This window comes from Colias philodice, chromosome 2, assembly GCF_061535455.1.
Source record: "Colias philodice isolate Cphi_HAF_F1 chromosome 2, ilColPhil1 Martin Lab GWU primary, whole genome shotgun sequence".
Taxonomy (NCBI): Eukaryota; Metazoa; Arthropoda; class Insecta; order Lepidoptera; family Pieridae; genus Colias; species Colias philodice.
Window position 1 is genome coordinate 1531801 of NC_143087.1, and position 24026 is coordinate 1555826.

Sequence of the window (24026 nt, forward strand, 5' to 3'; positions counted from 1 at the left end):
TAATTTTGGAGTTTTATTACTAGTTTAATGTACCTACCTACCTATCCGACTTCCGACTAATATTATAAATGCGAAAGTTTGTGAGGATGGATGTATGTGTATGTTTGATACTCTTTCACGCAAATTCTACTGAACCGATAACAATGAAATTACACACATATAGAGGGGAACTTGAATTAACACATAGCATAGGTTTTATCCCGGAAATCCCACGGGAACGGGTTTTTGTTTGAAGTTTAATATAAACATATCACATTCAGAATATTGATGTTAGATAATAGATTTAATTAGAGGTAGATATGTAATAAAAAAAATATATATCACTAGGCCTAGTGACGTACGTATTTATGTTAAGCAATTAAATTATATTATTAACAAAACTGACGGTCAATATTTCTTCAATTTTAATGAAATAAAAATGCATTTCCAAAACAATAATTTATTCATGATTCACTGGTAACTTTGATAAGCCGTAACTTGCTGTCCTCCAGCAGCACTACACCGGAGTCGTTGTTCCCGCCGCAGTAATGTGAAGATGAAAACACTGATACAAGCCGCCCGTTGAATTGACACTGAAATAAATGTATTTTATTTGGAATCTTAAAAGGTTTTTTAATTAACTTGAATGCTTATTAAAGCTTGCATGATTTCCCACAAAAAAGATAAAGATCGAGTGAAACTTTTCGTTGAGACTTGAGAAATAAAGCTGCTCTAGCCTATGTTCTTTCCCTCTATCTAGATTCTAGATAGATTAAAAGTTTAAATAATAACATAAAAGTTCAATAAAACATTATAAACTAACTCGCGAGATTATTTAAACTACCTATCGAATATTTGTTCTCACGAGATTTTAGTATTTGATAATAAACAACATATGTATAAAAAAAAATTATACCTAGTTCTAAAAACAAAAAAAAAGCGCGCACCATAAACCCATTCTGATGTAGCTCGTGCGCGCGCAGCACGTGCGACAGCTGGTTCGCTAACAAGAAGCGCTGCAGCGCTCCGCTCGAGAACACGTGCGCTGTACCGCGCCTACTGTTAACGGCGAAGCCCTCGTTCGCCGCTAGCTCAAGCGCTTGAGACGCTGTTATTTTTGAGTTCCTGTATGTTACTGTTAGTTTACATTTTACAATATAGTAGGGTTATTGCGCTGGTTTGCCGTCCAGCTTGACTTTTCGTCCATTTGACTGACCTGCTACAATCACGTGCGTAAAACTTGAATACAAACCTACCTAATACCACCTAATACCTTCCCAGTTCCCGCGCAAGTTTGAACTTGTTGGGTACTGTAAATTATAGTTACAGTACTACCAACATGAAAATTTGATTTGACAAGAAGCGAGTTCGAAAAATTAATGTCAGTGACCACGTCTTGCTCTGTGTCAGTGACCGCTTCGCATCCGTGCGTTGCAAAATATGCATAAAGTAACATATATAGGGTGTGCAAATGTCATCGCTCGAGAGAAAAAAAAATGCCGGCGAGAAAAGTTCATGGTAAGTTAAATCACTGTATTAGCTAGTTTACGTAATGTTTTTGGTACGTATGCATGGACGTATAAAAAAAGACGGACGGTATATCGCCTAAACATTGAGTGAAGCCTAGTAATGGCGGCGAAACATCCATGTGTGTGTGCCATGTTGCCATGGCAACAGCTGTCCTGATGACAATGGCGGCTGTATTTTTTTCTATAAATTTTGCCGTAATAATTTTGTCATTAAAACATAAAAGCAATAACTTGCTACCCTGTGGAATGTAATCCCTTGTGTTTTGTTATTTAAAATTGTACTGTTGCGACACCATTTAACCACGCAAGACGGCATTTTAAATATTTTTTGTGAAACAGTGACGCAGTTAATCAGTCGGTAGTTCACGACGTAATGGCGGCCGACTAGCTTACTATGGTGAGAGTGTGTGCGTGTTCATTGTCTTTACACGATCGCTAGCTTACTATGGTGGCTTCACGTTGTTTGTTCGTAATACGGCGTCCGTCTTTTTTTATACGTCCATGTACGTATGTTTATTTATAAACATAGTAAACGCAATTATTATAATTATTTACTATTTATCATACTTTTTTTATTATAACCCCTACTCTTCGAAAAATTAAGTGGACGGATACTAGGGCTGTTTTGAGTTTTCCAATTACAGAGCTTATTGCGACTCAGTGGCGCACAATGCCGAATTATGCTGATGCTTAATTGGAACGTGAAACGCACCAGCAGGTTGCGCTAAGTTCAGTGTTGAAAAAAAAATCATAGAGTTAGCAATAACCTCATTAATGTGTAAATAAAGTGATATACATAATAATTGGTTGAAAACTATTTACGGTAATTTAAGTAATTTGGATTTTGATTATTTCATTAACATTTTTTTCAATGTTTGTACCTTCATCCATACTTATATTTATTTTTTAACACAATTTGAATTAACTTTGATTATTTCGAAAAAACTACAATGAAACGAGCTTTAAATTTTTTTCCAACAATTAATAATTACTAACGATAAATCGATTGCATTTTTAAGAGTGCTCGATTGTGAGAAGCGTTGCTGTAGTTGGAACATTCAACGTTAAGCATTATGTCGCATAATGCGCTCTAGTGCTGTAATTGGAAAACACGGATTATTACCAAATTCTCAAAATATTTGGTTTTCGTCCAAGTGGACGGAAACTCAAACAGCTACGTGAATAAGGTCATTTTATTTTAACGGAACTATAAAATACTGAATAGTTTCTCCTGAAATGATCTTTATTGCTATAAGTTTAGATTTTTTGGTTTCCGTCCACTGCTTTGTCAGTGCTGCTAAAATGAAAAAAATATTTAAAGAGATTTACGAAAACTAAATTTAGCTTTAAGTAAATGTTGCTTTAGTTTTCGTTCATGAATGAGTATTGGGGTGGACGAAAATTAAAAATAGCTATTCTTTTGCATTACTTTTCTTCCATAGACGTATTGAAAAGTTTTCTATTCAGTATCTTTCTTATAAATAATTGGTGAGGGCCAGAGTGTTGTAGGTAGAGATTGTCTAATCTAAAAATGAACGCCCCTCCACTAAACTTAATTGTTTCAATGTGTGAGGGCAAATAATTATTGAACCACTTTATATGTGTGCGCGCGTCGATTCTACTGCAAACTTTGACACTCGCGCACTGATTTGTCAACTAATCGGGCGATCAGTTCAGGTGCCTAGCATTGTATGGCGGGGAGAGCGCGCTATGTACGGAATGACACGTCCGTTCTGTCGTGCATCGCGTCATTTATGCACTAGTTGGCCAACTGGTCCTGTCGTTCGGGCATGGACGGGACTGGAGGACTGAACGACCAATGAGGCAGACCAATTTGTGTGTATTGCGTCTATACACGTACTTTAAATGTGAGCGTAAACACAGTGGAGGGGCGTTCATTTTTAGATTAGACAATCTCTACCTAATATTGTCATTCATTCAGTCATGTATCATTCTCCTTATATGAAGTAGAGCCAATTATTCGTAGCATAAATGGGGGTAGGTCAGACATAATACACTGTATTTTTCTTGAATATCATTCAGTTAGCGGGATCTTTTATTCTAGGTCTGTTTTGCCAATGCAGTATTTTTTTATTCTACTTACTCAACTTATCCTAAGAAAAATCTTATTGTTTTTAGATGGCATCGAAGGAGTCTAACAAATCTAGAAAAAAAACCGCTGCGTACACTGAAGAATCCTTAATAAAGGCTTTAACGGCAATTCGGGAAAATAAGGCATCAGTAAGACAAGTCTGTAGAGATTATGGGATTCCTAAATCTACGATCCTCGATAGAATACACGGCAAAACAACTGATATTTTAAAGAAACGTGGGCCAGATCCCGTATTAGGGACTGATGGTGAAGAGAAAATAGTTAATTGGCTGATTAACATATCAAAATGCGGGTTTCCTGTTAAAAAACAGGAACTTTTAGATTCTGTCCAAAAAATTGTATGGGATTCGTCGATTCCTAATAAATTTAAAGACTGTAGACCTGGCCAAAAATGGTATCTTAACTTTTTGAAAAGAAACCCACAAATTTCGTGCCGATCCGCCGAAAGTATTAATAAGGCAAGAGCTCAAGTAAGCGAGGAGTCCATTCGAAATTGGTTCTGTGGTCTCGAGACGTATTTGGAAGAGATAAATCAAAAAGACATTCTTAACCGTCCTTCGAGCATATTTAACGGCGACGAAAGTAGCTTTGCGCTGTGTCCGAAGACTGGCAAAGTACTCGGGCCCAGGGGTTACCGTAGCTTATATCAAGTTAAACAGGGGAACGAAAAAGACAACCTAACCGTACTTGTAACCTTCAATGCTAATGGAGATGTATGTCCACCATGCGTGGTATTTCCGTATGTAAAACCACCACAGGCAGTGGTGAAGAGCATGCCACCTGATTGGTGTTTGGGCAAGTCCGAGTCAGGAAGGATGCGGGGAGACGTATTTTTTGAATACATCACTAACGATTTCAATAACTGGCTTGAACGAAATAATATCATAAAACCGGTCCTCTTGCTGGTTGACGGACACAAATCATATATGTCTTTGATGTTATGCACAATATGCGAACAGTTAAATATAATATTATATGCCCTACCGCCCAACACGACGCATATCTTCCAGCCTGCTGACGTAAGTGTATTTGCGCCACTCAAAGCAAGCTGGAAGAATACAGTCAGAAATTTTTTAATGAAGCCAGAAAATATTAATAAAACAGTGACTAAAACAAACTTCTGCAAATTGTTTGCAGAAACCTTACAAGAAACGAATCTTGCAACCTATATCCAAAACGGGTTTAAAAGATGTGGGCTCTACCCCTTTGACCCTAATGCGCTTGATTACACGAAATGTGTCATCGATACAATGCAAAATATAAAGACAAGACAATCTAATCCTGGAACAGGCATAAGTAGAGCAGACGTAGCTACTACCAAAAAAGTACTTAAGCAATTAAAAACTGCGCTGCTTAACAAGAAAGTAAACTATAGAGAACTAATGAAAGAACTTAACCTGTTTAAAAAAACACTGCCTGTGGAGACTAATGTTTGTGAATTATCATTAGACACTGAATCCGACTACAACAGTACCGTAAACGGTTCTCGTGATAGTTCACAGGTGTTATCAAACTCAGCCAGTTTTACTGTAACAGATTTACTGAAAGAATCTGAGGACTCACAGCTCATACAGCCGACGCCCGACTCCACGCGATATATAGAACTGGGTACTGATAAGGTTGAACCATCCAACCACTATTGAACGTAACTGAAGACTGTAACTCCATATCGTTATTAAATATAACAGGAAGTTACCTAGAAGTTGGTTCAGTGGTAAGCCTTGATGACATTTTAGTACTGCTTTTGAATGTTACAGATGAGGTGCCAGCGCCTGGGACGTTGGATGTATGTGAAAAGTTATCTGGGATAAAAAAAACCTGACTGATCAGCCTAGATCAGCCGTTTCTACGCGTTCAATTCTACTTGTTGTATGTCATTTCTTAGTCCTGTAATTATGTACTTTTGCAAAAAATAATTTAAATTAAAAGATCCGTCAAAATGATTTATTTTCACTTAATATTATCGCAAAGAAGACTATATAAGCACTAAAAAAATATATTATATGTTTAAGAAAGGGTGCTCCAAAATATTTATTTTCCCTCACAAAGTTGGCAACTCCTATAATTGGACGAAAACCAGCGCAATTACCCTACATCGTGAGATTGTAAACTGTCGATAAGTTGTAAGCTGCACCAAATTGTTTACAATTTAACGTAGGTATTATTTTTCGTTTGTTTAAGTATAGTTATTCAAATTTTTAAATTTTGAACTGTATCCAGCCATTTACAATTCAACGCATTATTTGCTATTTGCGTTTAATATTAAATAGTTTATTAGTTACATAACTGCACTTGCGCACAGACATTCGCGCAATGTATGCGCTCATGCTAGGAATTAAATAATAGCAAATATCGACCGTATTGTGGCATGTGGGTTTGCCGCATTCATGCATAAATAAAAATAAAACAAAAAACAAATAAACAAAACCATCACACACCTGATGGGATCGTTCCACAGCAGCTCCCACGCTATGGAGCTCTGCTCGGCCGGCTTGGGCAGCGGCACCGGCACCTTGTCTATCGCCGATATCAGCGGACATACCCACGGTGGTGGGATACCACCGTGACAGCAAAACACCTTTTTAGTATGTATTTGTAAAAGTATATTTTCTTGGTACAAAAAAATTAAATATCGTTGAATTGTAAACATTGATAAGATTTACGGAATATATACCGCGAGATTGTAATATGTCGAAATATTGTGATCCGTAACATTGTTAACAATTGTTTTTGGTTGATTGATTTTGAAAAGGGCATTCGATATGATTGTTTGACTTATCAATAATAAGAACCCCGCAAACGAAACAATGCGATATTCGACAGATTGCAATCTCGCGAGTTAGATTATAGGTACTCTATCGGGTTGCGGGTTTACAATCTACTACAGGCGACATACATTAAATAGATAATTCGAATTGAAAATCTCCAATTTAATAAAATAAAACATTTATAACATTATAGATATTACATTGTAAACAGTAAGTCAGAAATATTGGCTCAAAGGTGAAAAGGATAATATACTCATACAATGGTCATACACATTATGTATTTACATTTATAAAAAAATAAGAAAAAGATATCGACGACAAAAATACTCTTATTTTTGTAAAAAAAAGCTCAAAAGCTCCTTTCTCTAAAGGAGCTTTTGGCATAAACGTACGCATGATATCTAGGTATAGTAACATGATGGAAAATTGACAATGGGTGCGGGTGATATTAATTCATTTAAAATCCACTCTTCTATTTCCATACACAAATAATCAGTAAGGTGCATTGGAGTAATTCCGGCAACGGGGTAAATACGTATATGTTAAATTAATACGTAACTATCGATAGATTAAGCAAATATGTATGCTAATAATATCAAACCTATATATCTTCATGCCCTTCCTTCACGATACTTATGATAAAGCGATGCTCTATAATGGTATTCACAATTTTCTGAAATTACCCCTCATCCGAAATTCCCCCAATGCACTATATATGAAATTTATCACAATACATATTGCATATAATTTCAAAAGAACCTTATCATCGACGACAGCGGCCAGCGGCAGCACGTCAAACACTTGATTGATGGCGCTCCATATCTTGGTACCTTCTACCTCCCCGTACTTCGTTAAACACTCCCTATAAAAGGTTACTATAAGAGACATATTGCATTACTATTTTATAGGCATAATAAATACTCGACATAAGAGTAGATACGAGAATTATTTGGATTCAGGGAACAAGGGAGAAAAAGTTTAAAGTCGCTTTAATAGTTTTATGCTCTTCATATATTACCACATTTAAAGAATTCCCTATTTATTATCTACTTTCACTAGTTTCTACTACATATATAAATAATGAATGTAATTTGTAGTCAGAAATCACTAACTGAAATTTTTAACCTGATCACATTGTCGTATTGATTATAATTTATAAATTTTAAAGGAACACTTTTTTATTTCTTAATTTAATACGTAGGTATCACATCTCACGTATGAAAACTGAACATCTTCTGTATATCCCTGGCTTCATGATTGCCCCTTATCAAATACACCCCCGTGGGCCTTTGTAGCTTTGCAGCAAACAAATACGCCAATAATTCCGTCCCGAATGCCCCACGATCTACATAGTCCCCTAGGAATAGTAGCCGAGCTGGGACGAGTGCTGTTCCCGTGGGCCAAAGGGAAGATTCCATTGCTAGAAGTGCTGGGAGGTTGCCGTGTAAGTCACCTGTAAAATGGCCCATAGATTTAGTAAGGTTAAAATGTTTTGAATTTATAGTTTTTGTATCCACAGAGCCACTAATGCATCCAAAGCTTTTTTTACTATTTGGAACGAACTATGTACTATCCTGTACTAATTCTACTAGTAGGTAGATATTATTAAAATCTGAAGATCTATGTAAGCTGTGAAAATATTTTGATGCAAAAAAACTGTAATGTGATCAACTTAAACACTGAAATGTAAAATCTTGCACACACTAACCACACGAACAAAATATCCCGAAAAAGCTACTGAACCATTTAAAAACTAACCAATCGCATAAACAGGCGAACTGAGCCTCAACAGCCTAGGCTCATATGAACATATAGCTCGTACAGCTTCCGCCATCTTTAGTAGAAGACTACCAAGAGCCACTTCCTCATCTGGTGATAACCAGCTGAAAGCGGATTTGGTAGCTGTGGTAGAACCTCCACCGGATACGCGACGCTGAAAGTGATTTGAGAAAACTATCTAGGTGCTTATTTTTTTAATAAATACATAGTTTTCTTTAGCACAGGGTACAGGGATATACACAAATAGTTGTGTGTAATTTGACACTTCAACATGTACCCAAAATAAAAAAAATATGTAAAATAAGAGAGTTTATAACTATTCAATGCATTATGCAATGTTCTCACTACAAAATGACAATACTACAAAACCTATCCCTTACATGTGAAGGTTTATCAACATGCATAGAGAAATAGTGAATCGATGCGAACGCTTCCACAGGGGTAGAATTAGCTCCAAGGAAGTCCATAGAATTGACAGAAGAAGAAAGTAGGTGAGCTGTGGAACTGGTAATGGTCTCTTCTGCAAGGAAAATTAAAATAAAATAGTTTATATTGTGTATTTAATATTGTGAATTATAGCCTGTACCTTATTTTTAGTTGATCTTTCGACCGAATTATGTAGGTAAATATTTTTTGATTATATGTATATTATGATGATTCTGTACCAATATTTAATGTTTCATGTGTCTATCTCTGAATGTTTAATAACCAAAATGAAGAAATAGAACTACTAGTAAAAAAACCTAAATAAATATTTGAGAAATACCGTCAAAACTAGTCAATTGCTGCATTTCAGGGGGCATCTTCTTTTGCAATTTGACCACGCAGTTAGCGAGCGCGTAGTCTTTGCGGCGCACAGATGTAATGGAACTCAGTTCTACCGCATGAGATGATGCTTCTGGTACACAAACTGTATGGTAGTTGCAAGAAGTTAAGTTAAATTGTTGAATAAATAAAATAGAAAACATGTTCAAGTCAATAATTTTCATAAACTGGAAAATGTTTGAGTGTTTTGGATATTACATCGTGAAATTGTAAACACTGTTACATTTGGTATCTTTAATTGCGATTCGTAATATTTGCTTACAATTTAACGCATTCGCAATTCGTTAGACTATAAAATGAGAATATTTTGCAGTTATCTTGTATAATACATGATAATACCGAGCATTTACTTTACCAAAATATGTGAAGGACATTGCTATTGATATTGCTATCCTATAGCATCAAAAAGGACAGGTTGCGAGATTATAATCTAACGGTTTACAACTTTACGACATTACATAAACGTGAGTAGAATTAGCTCCAATTAATATGTATTCTTCAATTATTGGACCAAAAATGTACTTAATTGAAAAATCATGTATCCTGAGTAGAAGTCATCATTTTCAGGTAAATGGTAAATTATGATGAAACTGATTGCAGTATAACTTATTTTAGATATAATTATATTAAAATATTAATAATTTCCTAACTGATTGCACCACGAGTGCACAAAAATCATGAAAAACTTAACTATATTTTATTACCGTGGTCATTTATAATTTTAGAAGCAGTTGCTACAGCCATCTCACGGTCTCGCTCACTGAAAATAATTATAAGTAGGTACCAAAATAATATTTTACCGTCATAATGGCTTTTTTAGTGTTTGACTGCTACTTGTATATTGAAGTTATTAAGCCTATATCTATAGTAGGTATCTACAGCTCTACTAAATTGGGAACTAGACTATTTTTCTCTGTGTGTAGAAAAACAATTCATATTTTACAGAAATTATGACCTATAGGTATTGTTCTAAGTCTATGTTCAATGTAAGTAAATGTTCAAGTCTTCAAACATACTTACTGTAAATCAATCAAATACCCAGCTGTACTCTTCGGGGATCGCAGCAAAGCGCTCGTGCCGCGTATTCGCAACTCACTTACAGCACGAAGAAATTCCGCTATTGGCAGCTGAGAGTTCGGTTGTAAGCCTAGTTGTCTAGAGATGATAGTTTACTGTTTAATTACCTACTACTAGTATAGTATTAAATTATCAGCAGTGCTAATAGTATATGAATGTGAAAGTTTGTGAGGACGGATGGATGGATGTATTTTTTAAAAATACCTAAATAAATAAATATTTCGGGACAATTTTCACACACGCACGATCTAATCCCATACTAAGCTTTCGCTTGTGTTATGGAAACCAGATGGCTGATAAATAATATATAATTTTAAATAAATACTAATATAGATAATTAACACCCAGAAACAGAGAAAACACATAGGTGTGAACATAGGTTCATCACACAAATATTTGCCCCGTGTGGGAATCTAACCCACGACCAGTGGCTTGGAAGGCAGGGTCACTGCCAACCAAGCCAACCGGCCAGTCAATTTTTGTTTCTATTTCACACGAAAAAAATTAAGATGTGCTCGAAACATCTTTATCAGGCTGTAATTAACAATTATGCCCATATACTTTACAAAATATATGCTTTCGTACAACATTGTTATTTTGTATATGTTACGGCTAAAGGTAGGTGAGAACATAAACTTAAGATTAGCCGGCTAAACTTAGGTTTATTTTCGACGAGGTGTTAATGTTAGTTTGTTCTATCTTTAGCCGGCTAAACTTAAGTGTAACCGCAGGCCCGTGGCTAAAAATGTCGGGGTGGGTAGATTTGGTTACTATAATACATGTAAGGAACAGGGCGAGTGTTTTCTGGCACTTCGCCGGCTGCTGCCGCAGCACGCTCGCTGCGCTCGCTCGGCTCGTGCGGGTCTTAAGAGTTCTAACCTAACCTAACCTAGCCACCAGCTTTCTGCCCTGAGTCGGGGTGGGTAGATTTGGTTACTATAATACATGTAAGGAACAGGGCGAGTGTTTTCTGGCACTGTGCGGGCCCCTCAAGCCCTCCACCGGCCCGGCGCTAACCAAATCTACCCACCCCGACATTTTTAGCCACGGGCCTGCGGTTACACTTAAGTTTAGCCGGCTAAAGATAGAACAAACTAACATTAACACCTCGTCGAAAATAAACCTAAGTTTAGCCGGCTAATCTTAAGTTTATGTTCTCACCTACCTTTAGCCGTGACATATATATGTAACCGTAAAATTGTAAACATCGTTAGATTATATTCTATACCGCGAGATTGTAATCTGTTGAAAATTTTATCCGTAGCATACATCTTACAATTTAACGCATTAATTTTTTGACATATTTCTATTTCGCGAGTTAGTTTACAATCTAACGAATTTCTCAATGTAACGGTGACATCTGCAAAAATAATATATAAGAGTAAATAAATTAAAAATTGTTCTAACCGAAGACAAACATCAGTATCCCTGGCAACACTAAGCGAATCGACCGGCAGTTCTCTGGCCGCACGAGCAGCACTCATCAACTCTTTAAATTCTTGATATTCTAGTTTCTGATCCCGATTGCTATCGAAATATCTACGAGAGTCGAGAATTTGGGGAAAATGCCTTAAAAAAATATCAACGAAAATATTTATGTACCTAACTACTTAGGTACATATTATTTCATAAATTTAATTGTCTCGTCGTCTATTGCTTATTTACTAATAAGCAATAGACGACGAGACTACAGAATAGTAAAGTATTATATAATTTGTGACAATAACAAAAATAATGTGCTAGCATAATGAATTGAACATAAAACATTCATAGAATATACGTTGTTCTGAAGATGATCTCATCGTATAAGATATTTGTTTTTCTAGTATTTATGAGGAGATAACTGTTATACTTATAGCCTACCTACTTCAAATTTTCAAGTGCTTTTTTATTTATTTGAATTGATTTTTAAAGATCACAACAAGCAAACATCCAACTTGGAAACACAATAAAGATGGTTGGCAATATTACCTTATCTTTTATTTATAATACAAACCTGAATATATATCTGCATCTCAATTCAGCTGGTGATCCATTATGTTGAGTGAAGGGTTCTAAAGCAGCTGACCACAGCATCAAGTCGAGGAAGGATAGTCCACCTCTCCCTGATATGTCTGCAGCCCTAACAATTGATAATAATTAAACATCTTAAACATGATCTTGTTAAATGTAGATAGTAGGACAATGATTTTAATTTTGCATATTATAAGTAACTGTAAATGTTTTTCACCCACTGATTTTGATTATTTTTTTTCACCCACTGATTTCGATTATTTACAGAAAATCAAAGGTTCTACCTATCATCGTTAAATTGTAAACATCGTAAGATTACAAACTAACGGTTTTTACAATCTAACGACAACATACCCAAGTGAAAACCAACGAATAAGGCATAAAAGCTATACACAATTTAGGGAGTACATACTTTAGATATGAAAGTTACCTGAATAAATTGGAACATTGTGACTTCTGCCAGCCCAAGTCTTGCATGAACTGTGTAAATATATACGGGCTCATGTACAATGCTGGATACACTAGCAAAATGAATTCCGTGTACAAGCGGATTTGATCTGTAAATTATTTAAAATTTTACCACTTCTTTATTCTCTGCTGGTTGTACGAAAAAACTTCAAAGATTTTCTACATAAGCATTCATAAAAAAGGAAGAAGGTTACACTTACACCGTATATAATTTATTTTAAAGTCAAAAATGTTGATGTTATCTAAAAATTAAAAAGGATGTTTTGTTTGCTAGAGCAATGAAATGTTTTTATTAGATTCTACTCTATTTATTGAATATGTAACCTTCTTTCATATAATTAGCGGCTTGTAACAACTGGCAATGCGGAGACGCGAGCGCGACCGCTCCAGCGGCTACTTCGACACCAAGCAGTATATTGTCCTCGCAAATCTCCACTAGGATACCCGGCTCGAATTCCTAAAGAAAATACTAGTTACCTAAGTGGAAAAAATTCTTTAAATTAAGACTAGTTCTTAATTTTTTTCTTGTTTGTTAAGTACCTACTTTCTTTTTGTAATAATATTTGCCACTGGCCTCCTCCAACCTCCACCACTAAGATCGATTTTATACTTATAAAATATATTTGTAAATTAATATTAAATAAAATACAAACAAGAACATCCAAGTCCTTAGGTAGCACATCTCCAACGGCCATTTGCGCGAAGATCGCCAACTCCGGACTTCGAAGGTTGGTGTGCGCTCGTAACCGCTCTAGTTCTACCATTGTGAACCATTGTAGGCGGTTCCTTATACCCTGGTATTATTTCTTCAGTTAGATGTGTGACGGTTTTATTAGCTAGTATGTAATTAATTTTTTGTACCTATATACATGTCGGCGCAACGACTATAAACGACTACCCTCAAACTACTAAATAATTATAACTAGCTAAAGTTAAAGTTAAGTCTTTTTAAATAAGTGGTTGATTCATTAATGGGTTTTCCATTTTCCACTCAATTCAAAAGGTAAAATTTTATTGAAACTATAAAGTAAAACTTCTTTGTTGTTTTTTTTAACCTTTACTAGTTACCTATTTGTACAAACATTTTAATGACACGAAAACAATACCTATTATGTATTGTTTCTACATCAAGAAGTGATACTTTAGTGATATTAACTAAAAAACTAACGATTTTGCAGTTCACAAAGATACGAAATTTTCCCTTCAAAATAACGTTGGTTCGGGAACAATTACCGCTCTATGCTTAACCCTCTTCTTTACATCAGATTTAATAGCGACTTTATATACAGCATGGTACACACAAGTGAGAGTGTGGTTAGGGAGCCAGATCTTGTAGACCCGCAGCGGATGACACTGGGCTGATGAATCCATGCCAAATAACTGAAACGCATTTCATAAAGAGCAAACTTTGAAACATTTTGATCAAAATCATCAATTCAAAAGCTTATTATTTTGACTACCCCGTGACCCTAGTAACTGCAGCTTTTTGTTACCTCACCTCAAAATGTAACTTGTGCGCCGTGGTTTTCCAGCAGCTTTTATCAGTTTTACAAGACGGTATCCAGTACTCTCCATTCGATTCCTTACTCAAAAGGTATGCTCTTTCATACGGACAATATACCAATAAGGAAACAACATCACGTATGTCTTTGTAGTTTTTGAACATAATTGTTGTGTCTGGAGAAATTTTGCCTACAGATCTACTAGAATTTTTTAAATCCCTTGATCTATTAATCTTCGCTAAAAGATGTATTTATTATGAAATTGTCATGTCATCTGATTTCTTAAATATTGATGTCATAGGTATAAGACGAAAGTTACCTTATAGGTAAAATAGTAACGACTTGTAAATTACTTCTCTCAGAAAAAGCTGACAAATTACGTTGTTTATGGTAATTTAGGTATACCATTAAGTATCAGGCAGTATCAAAATAACTCCATACCAAATTTCATGCAAATTGGTTCAGTAGTTCTGTAGTTTAGGCGTGACTGAGTAACAGACAGACAGAGTTACTTTCGCATTTATAATATTAGTACGGATTGCTTGCTGTTACATAATATACTCTAAGACGTATTCAACACACAGAACCACAGCCACAGAACATAGTCCATTGAATGAGTCCCTCCAAGGGGGGTCTAGAGTGCGTGAGTTAGTAACGTAAGATGTTTCTTCGGAAACATGTCAAGAGTCCCTAGGTAATAAACATACTAAAACCCCGGGACACTAGGAGGAGCCCCGGAGTGGGGGGAGGGGGGGAATGGGTCCATTTTTTCATTTTTCGCTTAAATCTCAAAAACGGTACATGTTAGAGAAAAACTTTCAAGGAAAAGTTGAAAGGCCATAAAATTATCTACAAGTTGTACCTAAATCATTTTTTCCTATATCCTACCGTTTCTGAGTTATACGCAGTAAAAAATGATTTTGGCTCAAACTATTTCCCCATACTACACATCAATCGATCGAAAAATATTTCTTTCTTCCAAAAAACTCAAATGTGCAACTTGTGACCGGTACTGATAGATTGCTCTTAATTAGGTCTATAATTGGTAAAATAAACACATTCCTCCATGGAAGCCTTTAGGAGGAATCGATTGTCAAAATATTATATTAGGGTAGTTTGAGTTACCGAACTTGATCTTTTAATTTTTTTCTTCCAAAAAACTCAAAAGTGCAACTTGTGACCGGTACAGATAGATTGCTCATAATTAGGTCTATCATTGATAAAAATATCAGATTCCACCACGGAGGCGTTTACGGGGAATTGAATTTTATCAGGGTAGTTACGATACTTGAACTTTTTATTTTTTTTATTCCAAAAAACTCAAAAGTGCAACTTGTGACTAGTACCGATAGATTGCTCATAATTAGGTCTATCATTGATAAAAAAACCAGATTCCAGCATATGAGCAATCTATCGGTACTAGTCACAAGTTGCACTTTTGAGTTTTTTGGAAGAAAAAAAATTGAAAGTTCAAGTATCGTAACTACCCTAATAAAATTCATTTCCCCGTAAACGCCTCCGTGGTGGAATCTAGTATTTTTATCAATGATAGACCTAATTATGAGCAATCTATCTGTACCGGTCACAAGTTGCACTTTTGAGTTTTTTGGAAGAAAAAAATAAAAAGATCAAGTTCAGTAACTCAAACTACCCTAATATAATATTTTGACAATCGATTCCTCCTAAAGGCTTCCATGGAGGAATGTGTTTATTTTACCAATCATAGACCTAATTACAAGCGCGGATCCAGGGGGGGGGGTCACGGGGTCATGACCCCCCCCTGGGCTAGGTCCACGACCTAAGTGGACCACTAATTTAATATTAACTTTTTTAAATTAACAAATTAATACTGTTCAACATGAGGTTTTTATTGAATTTTGAGGCATAAAAATAATATAGAACAATGAAATCAATTACAAACGGTAACGGCAGAGAATATAACAAAAATTATAGAAAAAGTTTATTAGGGTCGACCTGTGGTCGTAATTTAAGGATAAAAAACAGGTTTTTCGATTTTTTGAAAAAATCTATTACTGCGGAAGAAAGTGTAATGGTAAAGATGTAAGTATATGTAATTAATTTTTTTTCTACAACTTTTGCTGTTACACTTTTCACACAAAACCTCAAATATCGAAATATCCCAGTTCGTGGATAAGACATAAAATAGCAAAAATTTTTTTAAATGAACAATAGAAAATACAGTCAAATTACAACAAAAAATCGGCTAAATGCGCTCGCGCACCGAGGACTCCGAGCAAACATATTTTTTCATTATGTTGAATCTTACAATTTTGTTTAAAGGATTTTTTTCTTTATCTGTGCTTGTAAGTGCTTAAGTCGTTGCTTTTAACCAAATTTCAAGACTGTGTTCACGGGAAGTACCTTGTAGGTTTTGATTGATGATTCCTTTGCAAGTGTAGTTGCGAATTACAGAATATGCGGCTCTAATTGCTTTTTCTTCAGATTGCGTTGACATAGAATTTGAATTAAATAACAGATTTAAGTTATTACAGACCTGAGTTCTGATGTGAATATCAATTAAATACATGTAGACGTTGCGTCTTTCCAAACTATACAAGGCCAGTACGCAACGGTGTGAAACTAATCACGTATAGTTTGGAAATAACTTTTTTACAAAGTTCTTCCAATCTATACAACAGCAGGACGCAAATACTCGCGTATACTTTGTAGTGAAGTAAGTAAGAATAGCGCTCCAAAATATACAGCGCCAGTACGCATGCGGACTAATCGTGTATGTTTCGGAGTAGGTAAGCGCGGCGTCTTTCCATTGCCCGCGTTTATATTATTGTATTGCTGTTTTGAAATCTATTATTAAAATGCATGTGTATTGTGTATGTAATGTTGCGTACTAATCGTATATTTTTTGTATCGAGGATGCTTGTGTCTTCGTTCCCGACTATACTGCACGACTTACAATTGACAATAGTGCTAAAATGTAAGAATCTAATAAGTCCAGAAGAAGACGGTTGCGAGGCGACGTAGCCCCGCTTCGCGGGTCTCCTATTTTTGTGTAGTTAAAAAAAAACACGAACCTAACCTAACCCATAGGTAACCCTTATTTATATCTGTTACCTATTTATTTTTCTAAGCTTACCTAATAATATTTTTATTCCATATTTTACTGAATCAATCAAGAATAATAAAAGTAGATAGATATTATAGCAAGCGAAAGTGGTGTAGTAGTAGGTATATTTAGTTATATTTTGCGTACTGATCGTGTATAGTTTGGAACGAAGACGCAAGCATCCGCGTTACAAAGTATACACGATCAGTACGCAAAATTCGTGTATATATTGTAATAACAAACTTAAAAACAGCATTACAAAGTATACACGAGCAGTTTCCTATGGTTGCGTTCTGGCTATGTATAGTTTGGAAATACGCGTAGACGTTCATGAGTAAAGGGATTGTTAGTTTAAAATGATTTAAAAAATATATTTTTATTTAATTTAATTAAATAATTAGGGTTTTCGCAGTTATTACTACATCTGTGCTATACTTTTTACTCAATTCACACGATACTTTTTACTCAATTTCAAGATTGTGTTTACGGTACTGTGTGTACGGAACACGATACTTTTTACTCAATTTCAAGACTGTGTTTACGGGACAGGGTGCTCCCTGCAGGTATTGATTCCCTTGCTAATGTCGAAATCCTACGGTCTACGGTCCCTTGATGCTGTGAAAAATTCAAACGTTTTAGCCAACGCAATCAAAAGATGCGGCTGTAAATGCTGAAATTTTTCGCAAAATTCGACACTCCCTAAGAAATCAAAACCTACAGGGTAGTTCCCGAGTACACAGAGTCATGAAATTTAGTACAATCAAACGTCTTATAACGCAGACTAGCTTTCCACCCGCGGCTTCGCCCGCTTTCTCTAAAACTTTATAAATTACTAGAGGTCCGCCCCGGCTTCGCCCGTGGTACATACTACATATTTCGCAATAAAAGGTAGCCTATGTCCTTTCTCGGGTATCAAAATATCTCCATACCAAATTTCATGCAAATTGGTTCAGCAGTTTAGGCGTGATTGAGTAACAGACAGACAGACAGAGTTACTTTCGCATTTATAATGTTAGTATGGATATACTATTCCCCTTGAATCACTCTATCTTTATAAAAACTGCATCGAAATTCGTTGCGTACTTTTAAAGATTTAATCATACATAGGGACATAGGCACAGAGACAACGACTTTGTTTACTAATTGCGAAAAGCATGAATTTTTCCTTAGATTATAAGTAATATAAAAAAAATTTTTTAAAATTTTTTAACTTAGGTACAACCATGGTACAACCCTGTTACTCATGAACGCTGTATTAACTGACATGTATTAACTTGATATTCATACCAAAAACTCAAGTCTATAATACCTTTACGCTATAATAAAATCAAACTTCTATGTCAACGAATCAGAAGATACAGCCGTAAATGCCGAAAAATTTCGCAAATTTCGACATTCGCAAGGGAATCAAAACTAAAAACCTACAGGGTACTTTCCGTAAACTCAGAATCTTGAAATTCGGTACAAAGCAACATCTTATAGTACAGATACAGGAATAATTGCAAAAAAAAATATATTTTTCAAGTTTGTCTGCCTGTCAAGACCCTTTTTCTCAGGAACGCGTGGAGGTATCAATCTGAAATTCATACCGAATACTCAAATCTACGGTTCCTTAAAGCTGTGAAAAAAATCAAACTTATAAGCCAACGCAATCAAAAGATACAGCCGTTTATGCTGTAAATTATCGCAAATTTCGACATTATCGGAAGGGAATCAAAATCTATAGGTATTGTGCTACTTGTGTCAGCACAGATGGAGGAAAAATTGCTAAAACATACATTTCATACTTATCAACATTCGCAAGTTTTGCCAGGAATCAAAACCTACAGGGTACTTCCCGTGAACACAGAATCTTGATATTTAATCTTTATTTAATAGAAACTTACGTCTTATAGCACAGATAAAGGAAACATTGCAAAAAGCATAAATTTAATATTAAAACATATACTTAAAAATGTTTGTACGGAACTCTTGGTTCGCGAATCCGACTCGCACTTGACCAATTTTTTTTAAATCTACGTATCAATTAAATTACCAAAATATAGCTTTTGAAAATTGCCCACGTCTATGTGACCCCCCCCTGGCACTAAGGCTGGATCCGCCCTTGCCTAATTAAGAGCAATCTATCAGTACCGGTCACAAGTGGCACTTTTGAGTTTTTTGGAAGAAAAAAATAAAAAGATCAAGTTCAGTAACTCAAACTACCCTAATATAATATTTTGACAATCGATTCCTCCTAAAGGCTTCCATGGAGGAATGTGTTTATTTTACCAATTATAGACCTAATTAAGAGCAATCTATCAGTACCGGTCACAAGTTGCACATATGAGTTTTTTGGAAGAAAGAAATATTTTTCGATCGATTGATGGGTAATATGGGGAAATAGTTTGAGCCAAAATCATTTTTTACTGCATATAACTCAGAAACGGTAGGATATAGGAAAAAATGATTTAGGTACAACTTGTAGATAATTTTATGGCCTTTCAACGTTTCCTTGAAAGTTTTTCTCTAACATCTACCGTTTTTGAGATTTAAGCGAAAAATGAAAAAATGGACCCATTCCCCCCCTCCCCCCACTCCGGGGCTCCTATTAGTGTCCCGGGGTTTTAGTATGTTTATTACCTAGGGACTCTTGACATGTTTCCGAAGAAACATCTTACGTTACTAACTCACGCACTCTAGAACTTTTTATTCAATGGACTAACAGTAAAGTTTGTTCTTACTGTTTTGTGATTCAACATTTCATTTAAATAAAAGAACAGCAGACAGAAACACAGCTGCCGATAAGAATCTACCTACCCTCGAAAAAATTGTATTTTATAGACTCAAAAGTTGTTTAATAATTAGTACCTAGTTAGGTTTTAATTCTATAATAAAACTTTCTTTCTAGCGCAGTCGTATATAATAAAATAAGACATTAACAAACATCTATAAACGTAGTAGGTACTTACATTAAACAATTAAGTGATATGAAATGTAAAAAACAACCAACAGATGGAGCTGTAAAAGCTATCCGAAACTTTTGTAGAGCTTTGAGGTTTATTGATTTGTTTAGGTAATATTTACCCAGTTATATAGTAATAATCACAACATAAAAGACAAGCATTTATTGAAATATGATAAAATAAAATAAATAAACAAGTGTATAATTACAACATAGGTACAATACAAAGCTTATAGCTGAGTATACATTGTGGTATTATATACATACACGTGAAGACTGAAGTGACGTCGAGATCACGCCACTTTTCCAGGGGTCTTTCTTCGTTCCTATTGGTTGAGGTCCCCATCCCACAGCGAATTGCGACATAATTCAAATTCTTTATGTCAAAGTTTGAAAATCGATTTTGGCATAATCGAGTTTCGTAGGCTCGAAATGGTTTTTAATTTTTACACCTTTAAAAATACAAAATGTCTGTTTTACAGTAGTAAGTTAACAAAAAAGCATATTAAGTGATTATTTCCAACTTTTAAACGATAGTACAATTTTATAAGTTTAGTAACTGGAAATAATCGAATAACAAGAATCGATTATTTGACAGTTCTGCATTGTTGACGCAGCAACACACCACACTAGTTACTTCGGGTTGGTCGGGTTTGCGCTCACCAGTCGACGTTGAAATAAAGACAGATTGTGCCAGTGTTTACCTCTAGTTTATTTGAAAATTCAGTGATAATTTACAAGTGTAATTTTTTCAGTGAACGAAAACACAACGAGACCGACTGTAAGTAATTATTTATTCATATAGTGCATAATTTTATATTCTTATTCGGTTTATGTATCGCATTTTATAACCTATACGTTAAACGTTTTTTATTTTCGTATTTATATGTTTTAATCCTATTTTCTAACAAAACTATTTAGACAATGAAAGTGTAATAAATTTCAGAATATATTTTTGTTATATGAAAGCCGGTACTTAACGTAATAACTACAAATTTTCTTGAAATCTAGTTCCGCACGTCGCACTTATTCCACCCTCATTTTTTATTATTCATGACAATTTTACCCGATTGTTTCAAAATAGGAAATTGTATGTTTTTGATAATATGCGAATGCTTTTTAAAATAACTATGTTTATTGGAAAGTATACAGTACAATACAGCACTAATTTTAACCCAAATAGTGAAACTGAGCAGTGGAGGAAATAATTATTTGAACAATAATTTCTATTCATTAATTTAACTAAGTACTTAATATTATATTCACTATCTGTATCTAAACTTTTAAGGTAATTAAAAATGTGTGAAAATATTTAACAGGAACAAAAGGGAATAATTGAATGTAAGAAAAAACTACTATTGTATCAACTTTATTTTTGGAATCTCTTACCACATAGTTTAAATATAATACTAAATGCTTGCCCTGGCTTTGGCCAGGGTGACCTGCAAAAAAATAGTGAATAATAATTGAAAATAGGTTTTTAAAATCCATATGGAGTACCTAGTTACCTAGTTTTTAGTTATACAAGTTATTTTTTATTTATTACGCTTTACTATGCTAGTTATACAAATTACTTAAAACTAAAACTTATAGCTAAACTAGCACAGAGGGCGGCCTTATCACTAAAGAGTGATCTGAGAGAGTGATTAATTTTTATAAATCAACAAACAAAGATCTTTTCATAATGAAAAAAAAATACACATGTATAGTATAGATATTCAGAGGCCGTTTAAATTGTCTTATTAGATTATGAACCATCAATAATAATAAATTAATAAAAATAAGATTCTTGTGAAGATAAGCTTCAAAAAGTTCTATTGTACTTAATAATCTTACACCTATGAAGCTTGATTGATTTTTTTAATTATTTGTTTATTTCAAATTACCTATACAAGGAAGTAATCTAAAAATGTTTTTTACTGAATTACCGCCAGTTAGCCAGAACAATATAAATTGTATATCATAACTAGATTTCCGCCCGCGGCTTCGCCCGCGTTTGCAAAGGAAAACCTGCATAGTTCCCGTTCCCGTGGGATTTCCAGGATAAAAACTATCCTATGTGTTAATCCAAGTTACCCTCTATATGTGTGCTAAATTTCATTGTAATCGGTTCAGTAGTTTTTACGTGAAAGAGTAACAAACATCCATACATCTATACATCCATACATCCATACATCCTTACAAACTTTCGCCTTTATAATAGTACTAGATTTCCGCCCGCGGCTTCGCCCGCGTTTTCAAAGAAAAACCCGCATAGTTCCCGTTCCCGTGGGATTTCCGGGATAAAACCTATCCTATGTGTTAATCCAAGTTACCCTCTATTTGTGTGCTAAATTTCATCGTAATCGGTTCAGTAGTTTTTACGTGAAAGAGTAACAAACATCCATACATCTATACATCCATACATCCTTACAAACTTTCGCCTTTATAATAGTATTAAGATATTAAGATTAAGATAAGATATACAATTTATATTGTTCTGGCTCGGCCTATGTTGATCCGGAATCAAACACAAAGAAAAACTCAAAGGTGACAAGTCTCTCTATTGGTTATTTTTACTAGACATTCAAAATTTACAGATTTCATTTAGATATTAAAGGAAAAATTTACTGTTTACTGATGTATCTAAAGTCAATGTAACAATTACAGTTTACATACAAGGTGCAAATACAATATATGAAATGAACGTTTGTTTGGTTATTGTATTGCAAAAGACGGGCAAAGCAAGTAAAATCTTTTAGGTAAATTGGAAGAAAGAAGTTTTTTTTTATTTAATTGACCATTTTAATTTTTACTATAATATTTTAGTTTTATAAAAAAGTTATGGGTGAAAGTACTTACCTGCATATTATGTTGAATATGAAAGCGAGTTATCCTTTCACATGAAAGCTTGAATTTATACTTTGTTATATTAACAAAAGTCACATTTGTTGCTCATCAAATATTTTCTCTGTTCCTCTTTTTGTAGTATAATCAATCAGTAGGTACTTTCCATAAAATTGTGTGTAGAAAACATCAGATCTGCTTTTTATTGAAAACCTCTAACTTCTATCTATGGAAGCTTATCTAATTATTTATGTTACCTACAATAATAGTAGGCACTACCAATACAGTATCTATTAATTATTGTCAACAGTGTAGTGTACTCAATACTTAACTAAAGTGCTACAACAGATGGCAGAAGCCATATCATATTCTTTTTTTAAACAGTGTTCCAAAAACGCGGGAAGGTCCGCCGCGTGCTGCTTTTTTCGTTTTCTTTTTTTTCTCGATAGCCAGTAGCCGTTAAATGTTTGTAAATGTTTTGATCGCGCGATGTAGCACGATCTGGCGGCCGTGACCTTGCATCATCTAATTTGAGGGCAGGGTTCAGAAACGTCGGGTGACCTAATGTGCTATTATGGCGTGAGATTTATTAAATGATCGTTTGTCATTGTTTGCTGAATCTCTTATGAATTTTTATTCGTCTGTTTTTAGACCTTACCTATATTTTAGTGTAGATTTTGGGGAACAAATTGCGGTAAGTTTTTCAAGATACCTATTTCTTATCAGAACAAACTATTCACGAAGAATAAAATACCTATAGGCAGTCCTTGACAAAATGAACAAAGTATTAGATAAGTACGTACCTAAGTTAAGTAGGAATGTAATAACGTACTCTGTGTTACGAACATTTTAACGCTGATCTTCTATTACGCTTTCATCCGAGCGAGATGTCCCACTTCTTACCTATATTGAAAATACCTAGCATTCTAGAATTTTAATTAATTATTCCGTGGATTAATATACGATGTACCTAATACTTTTTTTTTACACTCAACCATACTGAAATTTTTGTTTTGTTTCATTTTTATAATCAATAAAAAATGCTACTTTGCCGCCTTATAATCTGTTAAGTGTAAATGGACTATTAAAAGTGCGTAATAACTAATGAGATATCATCT

At 34.7% G+C, this 24026-nt stretch overlaps 3 protein-coding genes across 6 annotated transcripts in view; 2 read left to right on the plus strand and 1 right to left on the minus strand.

Moving 5' to 3' along the window:
- Positions 1-431: 431 nt before the first annotated feature.
- On the minus strand, positions 432-13925 carry LOC149490164 (uncharacterized). 4 transcript variants are annotated; one of them, XM_089701060.1, is made up of 16 exons: positions 13785-13925; positions 13205-13345; positions 12876-13008; positions 12514-12640; positions 12067-12192; positions 11478-11609; positions 10014-10148; positions 9698-9753; positions 8935-9078; positions 8549-8688; positions 8148-8322; positions 7605-7842; positions 7149-7251; positions 6060-6199; positions 927-1104; positions 432-572 (listed from the first exon to the last, which is right to left on the minus strand). In XM_089701060.1, the coding sequence occupies exons 1-16, from the start codon at positions 13920-13922 to the stop codon at positions 444-446; spliced, it is 2235 nt and encodes a 744-aa protein (XP_089557186.1). In that variant the 5' UTR covers positions 13923-13925; the 3' UTR covers positions 432-443. The 4 variants fall into 4 exon arrangements, with proteins under 4 accessions (XP_089557186.1, XP_089557205.1, XP_089557195.1 ...); XM_089701079.1 differs by lacking the exon at positions 13205-13345; XM_089701069.1 differs by lacking the exon at positions 11478-11609.
- LOC149490165 (uncharacterized) lies at positions 1334-5561 on the plus strand. The gene is made up of 2 exons (XM_089701050.1): positions 1334-1497; positions 3648-5561. Exons 1-2 carry the CDS (start codon positions 1420-1422, stop codon positions 5262-5264), a joined length of 1695 nt encoding a protein of 564 aa, XP_089557176.1. The 5' UTR covers positions 1334-1419; the 3' UTR covers positions 5265-5561.
- A 6779-nt stretch (positions 13926-20704) lies between the features above and the next one.
- The window catches only part of Acsl (Acyl-CoA synthetase long-chain), a 63527-nt gene continuing 60205 nt past the window's right edge, over positions 20705-24026 (plus strand). Inside the window, exon 1 of the mRNA XM_089701350.1 lies at positions 20705-20863. The gene's annotated coding sequence lies outside the window, so the exon portion shown is untranslated. The remainder of the gene's footprint in view (positions 20864-24026) is intronic.

Bases quoted from the DNA above. Each gene is read 5' to 3' on its own strand.
- LOC149490165 (XM_089701050.1), top strand. From the start codon at position 1,420: ATGCATAAAGTAACATATATAGGGTGTGCAAATGTCATCGCTCGAGAG. The intron at 1,498-3,647 runs GTAAGTTAAATC...TATTGTTTTTAG, and splicing joins GCCGGCGAGAAAAGTTCATG to ATGGCATCGAAGGAGTCTAA.
- LOC149490164 (XM_089701060.1), bottom strand. From the start codon at position 13,922: ATGGATTCATCAGCCCAGTGTCATCCGCTGCGGGTCTACAAGATCTGG. The intron at 12,193-12,513 runs GTAACTTTCATA...ATCAATTGTTAG, and splicing joins CAATGTTCCAATTTATTCAG to GGCTGCAGACATATCAGGGA. The intron at 1,105-6,059 runs GTGTGTGATGGT...AGTAACATACAG, and splicing joins CTGTGGAACGATCCCATCAG to GAACTCAAAAATAACAGCGT.